This window comes from Egretta garzetta, unplaced genomic scaffold, assembly GCF_000687185.1.
Source record: "Egretta garzetta isolate BGI_Z169 unplaced genomic scaffold, ASM68718v1 scaffold179, whole genome shotgun sequence".
In the NCBI taxonomy this organism is placed as follows: domain Eukaryota; kingdom Metazoa; phylum Chordata; class Aves; order Pelecaniformes; family Ardeidae; genus Egretta; species Egretta garzetta.
In genome coordinates, this window is record NW_009270001.1 from 906959 (window position 1) to 916477 (window position 9519).

The window sequence follows — 9519 nt, forward strand, 5'->3', positions numbered from 1 at the left end:
GGCTGTCCCCACCCCTCCTGATCCAAGCCAGGATGCTGCTGGCCCTCTTGGCCACCTGGGCACCCTGCTGGCTCATATTCAGCCCCCTGTCGACCAGCACCCCCAGGGCCTTTTCCGCCGGGCAGCTTTCCAGCCCCTCTGCCCCACGCCTGGAGCGTTGCCTGGGGTTGTTGTGACCCCAGGGCAGGACCTGGCCCTTGGCCTTGTTGACCCTCACCCAGTTGGGCTGGGCCCATGGATCCAGCCTGGCCAGGTCCCCCTGCAGAGCCCTCCCTACCCTCCAGCAGATCAGCAGTTCCACCCAGCTTAGTGTCATCTGCCTCCTTGTAGCCGCTCCTAGCATTGCCTGCCTTCCCAAAGGTAGAAGCCATTTAGATGAACAGAATAGCTTTAAGCAGAAGGGTGAGGGTCTTGTACAGATTCAGGGGTCTTACTGGAGCTCATGTGGAGGACGGCCTCAGCCTTTTGGTGCACCTGAAGCTTCATGAGACCCTGTTAAGGTTTATGGCCATCAGTGATGAGAGTCATGGATGACTTTTGTTTCCTCCTTGCTGTGGTGTCTGTATAAAATAATTCAGTGAGAGATTTTTATGAAGTTAACAAATAGCTGGATGGTAAGTGTATTTGTTAAAGATTTTTTTTTTATTTCTTTATTTCAGATAGCACTGCTTTTTCATCATCAAATCCACATGCTTTCCAGATTAATTTTAACAGTTTGTACACAGCTTTGTGCGAGCAGCAGAAATCTGATCAAGCGACTCTTCTTTTATACATGCTTCTGCATCAAAACAGCAACGTACGGACGTATGTGTTGGCACGAACGGACATAGAAAATCTTGTAAGTATTGCTCTGTTTGCCTTATACTCAGCGCAAGGGGTTGGTCCTGGAAACTTGGGTGTCACCGGTTGCCAGTGTCCCCCTGTTCTGCAGTGGGGGCAGTAGGTTCTGGCTCACATATTCACCAGTTCTGCCTCATATTATTCACTTTTATTTTGTCATCTCAGGAGTATGATGCTAAACATAACACTGCTGTAAAAGATAGCACTGATAAAGCTACCAGGCTGCCTTTGATTCCCTCTTTCTCAGTGCCACTGTCTGATCCAGGTCAAACCTTCTAGCCCCTGGGCGTAGTGTAGAGAAACTGGTAGTAGATATCATTGCATTCATTATTTCATTCTTTCTGAGTTTTTAGATATTCAGGCCAAAAAATTACACAAGCTTACTGTGTACGTATAGGGATAATAGTTAACAAAATGAGCTGTGACTTGACCAATATGGCAAGTGCCTTATAGGGCTGACCTGAGGTTGAAACTCCTCAGGGAGCAGCTGACATATTTTCTAGAAATGCAACCATAGTGACTTTTTAGCTGCTTTAAATAGGATTGTGGTTAATAGCCAATATAACAGACACCTGGTACAATTTTGGTAGGTTATAAATTAGCTTATGCTCCCCACTACGTTCAGTAATGTCACAAACCACTTTAACAAATCGTACTTATGAAAAAGCATTCCTTAATAAGATGTCTAGGGGAACTGGTAAAACGGAATACAGAACCCTTGCCATTTTACTATTTGAAATCTTGCCAGATAATTAGATCCCTTGCCTGTTCGATGGCAGATACGGAATGAGTTTGGTCTCGGTCCAAGTTCCAGCAGATGTATTGCTAAAATCAGAGTTGATAGACGCCACTGTTGGCAAACTCGGGTGAGATGGTTGATATCGAATTGATTCAAGACTGAACTCCTGGGTAGTCCACTGCGGATTATGTAGGTGAGGGCTGAGTCATTTTGTGTGAATTCCGTGAACAAATGGTCGTGTTTAGTTTTCTGGGCTGTTGCCCTGTGCTATGACAAGTTTCACAGCTGCTAACCATACCGATTTACTTTAGAGAAATAAAGGTTAGGTGCATGCACTGTTTTATAATTATGATGCCTGAGATATTGTAAAGCTTCCAGAAAAAGCATGAGGTGCGTGTGTCAGAACAACTCCAGATGCAGGTACTCAGATGCTCTGCAATATGGGACATTTTCATATATTATCACCTATCTTTCCTCCCCCTCAAAAAAGAAGAAAAAAAAAAATAAATCAGAAAATCCCAGAATCACAGAAATAATCAGCAACATTAAAAGACTTTGTGGGAAAAGCTGAAAAAATTGAGAAAAGCATCACTGAGAAGTCAACAGCGTGTTGGATTTATTTCTTTTTTTTTTTCTTTTCATTCCAAAATCTGAAGCAGTCTACTCTCATTTTACTCTTTGTGCATGCCATTGCTTTTTGTGGTCACTACTGACACATTACTGACATCTTTGTCCCATCCTCTTGGTTTCAGCGGGCTGATAGGTAAGGACGAGCAGCGGCCAACTGGACAGAGCAGTTTGAATTGCTTAGGAACGCAGGCTGAGCCAGACACAGAAAGGATTGGGGGTGGGAGGGTTACTGGACAAAGAAATCACAATCTTCTAATTACAACCCTGTGGTGAAAAAGGCTAATTCAGTCTTGGGCTTGTAAATGAGACGAAGGGGCAGGAGTAGGGAGCTGGTTATTTCCTTCCCTATATGGCAAGAATGGTGCTAACATGCTGCATACTATTGTGGTGGTGTACTACCCTACTTCATAAAATATTTACAGGCTATTGAAAATGGAGAGAGTAGAGAGAAACTTTTTTTTTTTTTTTTTTTTTTGCTTTAAACTGAACAACCAAACCGTGAGAGGCTTAGAAAGCTAACTTAGCTCGGTTGGTCAGAAAAGAGCATGAGAAGCGTCGGGGTGAGTGTGTGCCTTCAACGGAAAGGACGCTCCGCTTGCGGAGAGCTGTGATAAGGACTAAAGCCTGGAGGTTGAATCCCACAGCTTAGAGCTACGGGAGTACAACAGCTAAGGTAATTAATTCAGAGGCAAACCAGTGCTCTCTGTGGCTATCTTTGAACGGGGGGGGGGATGACTTTTTGGATGAACATGGCGTAAGTTAGTGGCCCCGTTCGTACAGAGGCGGTTGGGTGAAGTACAGGCGGCTGTGCTATAGGAGGGATCAGGCCAGCAGTCAGCTGCCTGCTCATCTTCAACTTTTAGGGGGTTTGCAGGTTGTCGCCGTTTCACTGCACTCAGTGCATCACGTTTGCAGTGTTTTCCCCTGTTTGAATGCTTCCCAGGTTTGGTGCCCAGGAAGCATCACGAGCAGATGTTCCATGACAGGGTTTTTTTTGAAAGGTTGCTCTTTTGTAACTTTTATTTTAATTTGTTTAATTTGTAAATTGATTCGGCGTGGTTTTGTTAACTGTTGTAATAGATAATGTCTCAGCTTGCTTCCTCATTTCTGTATGTGTCTACCTCTGCCAGTTAGATATAAATACCTTCATCATATCATATATATATAAATACCTTCATCATATCATATATATATAAATACCTTCATCATATCATATATATATAAATACCTTCATCATATCATATCATATATATATAAATACCTTCATCATATCATATATATATAAATACCTTCATCTTCTGTTGTGCTTTATCATACTTTGTCGTTAATAAGGTAATGCATCTTTTTTGCTCTTATAATAACATGCTTGGTAGAATGAATGGGACGTTCGTGCGCCTTCCATAACTTTGTCACTTTATAATTTTCTAAAATAATTGGGTTAAATATCTGATGCCGTTAGGGCTGTTCACATCTGGAATTCAGCTATCTTCTTGAAAGCACTTGGAAGGATTCTCCAGGAGGTGGTGGGACTGGTGAAATAGGGGCAATTAGCAAATTTTTTCATAAGCATGGTGTCGTGCTCTGTGGCTGGGAGAACGTTGAGCTGCCTTCTGTTCCTAAGAGCAGTTAACACCCATATTGCAGGTAAAAATGCCAGTGAGAAATCTGCTTGTAAGAAATAAGCTATTTCTGTGGAATATGTTTGCTTTGGCTGTTGAGTGGTGCAGCGCTGCTCTGTGCTGTACATTTTGTTGCCACTCAACGCGTCTGGACTGAAATAATGTATGTGATGATGTATTTATATTAACCGATGGTACGGCAATATTTTTTCCTGTGGTATAAATTTGGCTTAAGCAGGTTACTCGGGTGGCTATGTGGTCTTGTATTTTCTTGTATACTAAAGACAAGCTATTTTAAAACTCTTTGCTGGGGAAACTGTTCCTGACCTTGGACTGAATTTAGCACCTGCAATTTTCAGGGTCTGTTTTTCCCTGGTCCTTGTTTTGGGGATTAAAAGTAACTTTTTAATGGTGGCTGTGCCTTACCAATTAAAAGCTGCTCCTGATGGAGGAGTGTTAGTAGTAATGCAGTAATGATGGTTTAATGACTATGAATAAAAGGGCCAGCAATACAAAAAAAAAAAAGTGGTTAATGTCTTCTCAGTACGTGGCTGGTCAAGGCCAACGCGTAAAAAAACAGATGTAAAAGTTTCAATGTATGCGTGTAACATGTAAGTGTAGAAATGCATCTTGGTTACAATTCTGGATAAATTTTAATAGAGTTAAAATTTTAATTTAATCTCCTATCCCACCTCTCTTTTATTTAAGTGGCGGATTGTCAAATAGTTTTTGTTCTGAGCATGGTAATACTTGTCCTAAAGGTGTGTGTACCTCAGCCATCGGAATGCAAAGGAAGAAATGTTCAGGGGAGGAAGGGTTATAGAAACTGTATGGATTGATTCCGTTTTCATCTGGAAATGGCAGGTAGGGAGAGATAAGTTGTCATTTGCCTCTTTGAGTTGGGTCTGGTTTGTCACAGAATCACACAGAATCCCAGAATGGCAAGGGGTGGAAGGGACCTCTGGAGCTCCCCCAGTGCCACCCCCCTGCTCAAGCAGGCTCACCCAGAGCAGGGGGCACAGGACAGCGTCCAGGATGGAGAGAAGCCTGGAAGAGGAGTGGAAAAGAAAATATGGCCAGGGGAGTGGAGATGAGAAGGGGGTTTCAAAAGCTTTCGAGGTGCGTGTGGGTCAGGAAGACTGACTGCAGTGATCTGGAGAGCCAAATCACTCTTCAGCGGGTGAGTGATTTGAGTAACTAATATGAAATTTTAGTAAGAGGACTTCCACGTATTGGCTCATGTGGAAATGTCTATCTTGTCTTGGTGTCAGAATCGAAGTACCCTTTTTTAATGTCGTTTGTAGCAACACACTTTTGGGACTTGGAACATTTAAGGAACACAAATGCACCTTTTCAACTACAGTTTCTCCTAATATTGAGATATATATATATATATACACACACACACACACAGAGGAGAATTGTTGGGCCGTTCTGAAGGAATACATGGGTATTTGGGGCTGTCTTAAAAACTCAGGTTGTTCCACCGGTTAATAAAGGCTTATGTTGTTCTCCCTGGAAAGTCAAGTTGTAAATACAATTCTTTGATAGTTTTCTAATGCTTCCTGCTGTATGCAGCTTATCATAAGGCTTGGACTTGGAAATGACTTTCAGCTTATGAAGTGCAAAGCTATGTGCAGTGTAAATATTGGAGATGGAAATAATTTGAACGGTGGACTAATACAGTGATGTTCCTCTCCCTTTTCCTCCACCCAAGCATGGTTTTTTGCTATATGCTAAGTAGATATTCTAAACTAAACCCAGTCTTTACTCTCAAGACCTATGTTCACAAAGCACAAAGGCATTGACTCTGGTTTCAACTGGGGAGATAGGTTTGCGAAGGATCCTTTGAAATGGCAGAGGAAGGATGTTTGCAATGAGTAAATATTTTTTTCCCTCTGCTTTTGTTGTGGTATTGTCTTGACCCTCGCCAAAGCACGTGTCAAAAGGTTTTGTGGCCTGCAGCATTTAGAATCAGTCTCATTGGTTTTAATAGAAACTGTTGTGTGTTTTTAATACGTTCCAACTGTTTTGGGACTGGTTGATTGTAAGAGAACATTCTGGTAACTTCAGAGGCTTGTGAAGCACTCGGTGTCCTGGCCGCTCACCAGAATAGGTTTCACATGATTCATCCTGCTGCACTTGGCCTCTTTTGAAAAAACAGCAAGTCTTTAGGTGTCTAGAAGCTTCTTGGAATGAATTCTGCATCTCATCCGCTATCTTGGAATTGAGAGTTTTCTCCAGTTCCTTTTTCCAGGGTATTTTGCTATTTAGGCCTATTTCTGCAGCGTGGGGAAGCCACATTGTACTGAGCCAGTGGAAAGCTAATTTTCAGTTGGTAGAGAGACAACATTTGCATCTGGATTAACTTTAGACTAGCAGTCAGGTATGCTTGCTGTTGCAATGAAATCTCATTTTCATTATTATTGCAAGACTTGGCTTAAGCTGTTCATCCTGGTGGAAAAGTTGCAAGACCTTGGGCTGAACTCTCATCATAATGTCAGTTCTCTTTGGCTGCGTCTTATTTAGAATTGGAAAAACAGGCCTTTTCTAGTCCTAACCCAACTCAAACTGGTTCTTTTCTGGGATTATATCCACACACCAAAATGGGATTTGAGTTTCAGGTCTCAAAATGCCTCTGTACACCTCAGCTCCAATATGCTTGGCTATGTTTGATGAGGAAAGTCCTTTCAGACCAGGCTTGTGGTAGCACAAATGGTTGGAAACAATTGTTTTCCTGCTTGAACTGGTGAAAATGTTGTTTAATAATTTCATTTTCCCATAGTTCAGAGGGTTACTAAAGCTTTCAGAGCCTATGGTAACTGGTATGGCTGGAAATCTCATTTATTAGGAATTGAAATTCCATGTCTGACCACAAGAAAGAATTTGTTTAGCCTCTTTTGTGGAGGCAGAATGAAACAGATGGAAGGTGTTTGAACACTGTACGTCACTATTTAGGGGTGGTTATTTCAAGAGGGAGGAATTGCAATGATATTGTTAAGGGCAGGGTGATACACGGGAGGTTTAGTGTCTCCTCTGTTTATTGTCTGAGGTATTTGAAGACTAAACTAATACACACGGTTTTCCTTCCCAACAGGTTCTGCCAATTCTTGAAATTCTGTATCACGTTGAAGAAAGGAATTCACACCATGTTTACATGGCTCTTATCATTTTGCTGATCCTTACAGAGGATGATGGCTTCAACCGATCCATTCATGAAGTGGTGAGTTATTGCTTTGGTAAACAATTCTTCAGCTCTAAAAATCGTTTAAGTATTTATTCTTATAAAGATACATCTGTTTCCTCTGCAGAGGCTATATATGTTCATCCAAATTTGATGGCATATACATATTTCTTTCATGGGGCTAGTAACCTGAAGTTAGAAGAGTAATTTCAAAATTTCCCAAGTGAAGTGAAAAAATGTGCTCCCTCTTGTAGAGGAGATGCTGCATATACCTCTTTTTCTGTCATTTTTTTTTTTTGGTATTTTCTGTTACAGATGAATGTAGTAATAGTCAGGCAGGCTGCCTCAAAGGTGCTGAGTGTTTGCCATGGAAGTGGAGGAGCTAGAAGAGAGAGAAAACCAGAAACCCTTTTTCATTTCTCTTGAAAAGCTTTGCTTAACCAGTTCGATACAGCTATGGGGAGCTTTTAGTTGGAGTTTTATTTTCCAGATTGAATGTTATTTCCTTATTTGGAATTTTTTTTCTGTCTTTTGCTAGCTTAATATCTATATTAGGTTATCCATATATATTATTATCTGAATTTTGACTAGCTTTGATGGGCCTTGACCATCTGTGCTGCAGAATACCTTGGGCAATTATGTTCTAGTTCCCTAACTTCCAAAGCTACAATAACGCAGAAGATGTCTGCATTGATTTTATTTAATTTATTGGCTGGGACACAGAAAACTCTCTTCTGGGGTTATGTGAAATGAATGAAATATAAAAAGCTGGAAGCAAGTGTAAAATTATCTAAACAGAACTCTTCTCCCTGGTACTACATTTCTAGCCTGTTTTGGAGGGAACTGGCATTTTTTCCTGGTGCCAAATGGTAGAGACTTACAGTATTTACTCTCTGATATTTCAGATTATTTCCTATAGCTCTGTATGTAGAAAGCAAGAAGAGATGATGTTTATATGCAATTTCCTGGGAGTACCTTTTAGGAAGCAGCTTTCAGGAGGAGCACCTATAGTAACCATGAAGATGACTGAAACAACGTTTTCCTGAAGCTTCCTTCTGCCTCACCTTCGTGTGCTTTGAGCCTATAGATATACACTGTACACGTGCGCGTGATGTGTATTTTTGGGTTCCATATCACTAAGTCATTTACTTTCTCTCCTAAATTGAGCTTGTTGAGGCTTAGCGTACAACAGACGAGGTTTCGCTCCTGCCTCAGTCTCTTCTCCTATCATTCATTCATTTTAAAGGCTTTACACATGGCCTTGCAAGAAATTCCTTACTGGATAAGTAAAAATGGAAGATTTCCCTAAAATTGGTAATGAGGATCCAGCTGTGGAATGAAGACATAAATCAAGTTTTCTTGTCCAGTTTATTCTTGCCTGTGCAGCTAACCCTGCCAATGTAACTGTAGTGTTTTCTGTGTAATGTGGATTTTAGTTTACTACTTCCATTTTAATAGAAAAATAACCAAACCCTTCCTTGTTCCTTTTACCCTGCACTGATTTTTTTCAGTCCCGCCATAGCTTCTTCCATCTTTTTCTGAATTTCGTCTTTGATTTTACTTCAGATTTTCACTGCTGCTTTCTTCTGCTCCTTGGTTATTTTCCCACTCTGTAGTGTCTGGTGAGAGGCATCCATTCATTAATAGCATTACATGGCCACAGTTTTGCCAGTTTTGCTTCTTGGCTCAATAGAGAGTGGTGCCTGAGCCTGTGGGCCTGCCTAGGCGAACTTCTCCTGTCAGCCCTACTGCAGAAAAACCTGTGAAAATGGAAACTTTTCCCATCAAAAGCCAATGGAGTGCTATAGCGCTGCAGAGGATAGACATGGAACAACCCTAATTCTTCCCTCCTGTGCTCCTCTTTTTCCTCACTATTTTTTCTCTTACCCCTTTCGCCATTCTTTGATGGATGGGGGCATGTTTCATGCCAAAGGAGAGAGCGAACTTGGAGGCTAAGCAGAAGCTTTTCCACCCTTGCAGAGCTTTTCATACTGAATTTGAAGGCGTTTTCTTGTCCCCTGCTCTTAATTTTGTGTGACATGGATGGATTGGATGCAGTGAAAGGGTCTGGAGCAGAAGTCTTATGAGGAGCGGCTGGGGGAGCTGGGGGTGTTCAACCTGGAGCAGAGGAGGCTGAGGGGAGCCCTCATCGCTGCCTACAACTGCCTGAGAGGAGGGGGGAGCCGGGGGGGTCGGGCTCTGCCGAGGTGCTGAGGGCCAGGGTTTGGGGGTGGGATGGCAGGGTTAGAGGAACGGTTGGGCTTGGTGATCTGAAAGGTCTTTCCCAACCTAAACAATTCTATGAAAGAGGAGGTCTCCCCGTGTTCAAAACTTCAACTCTGCACTCTGAAAGTCACCTAAATAAACTACAGTATGGACAAGAGAGTTGATAAGCCTTCAACACAGTCTCCCATAGCATTCTCCTGGAGAAGCTAGTAGTTCATGGCCTAGACGGATGTACTCTTTGCTGGGTTAAAAACTGGCTGGATGGCCGAGCCCAGAGAGTG

At 42.1% G+C, this 9519-nt stretch overlaps 1 protein-coding gene across 5 annotated transcripts in view; it reads left to right on the top strand.

Annotated features, from left to right (window-relative positions):
- Positions 1-9519, top strand: part of DYM (dymeclin) — a 249280-nt gene that overhangs the window by 101692 nt on the left and 138069 nt on the right. For all 5 annotated transcript variants that reach the window (XM_035903105.1, XM_035903104.1, XM_035903102.1 and 2 more), the window contains 2 exons: positions 660-838; positions 6926-7051. In XM_035903105.1, the coding sequence (XP_035758998.1) occupies positions 660-838; positions 6926-7051 (305 nt within the window). The remainder of the gene's footprint in view (positions 1-659; positions 839-6925; positions 7052-9519) is intronic.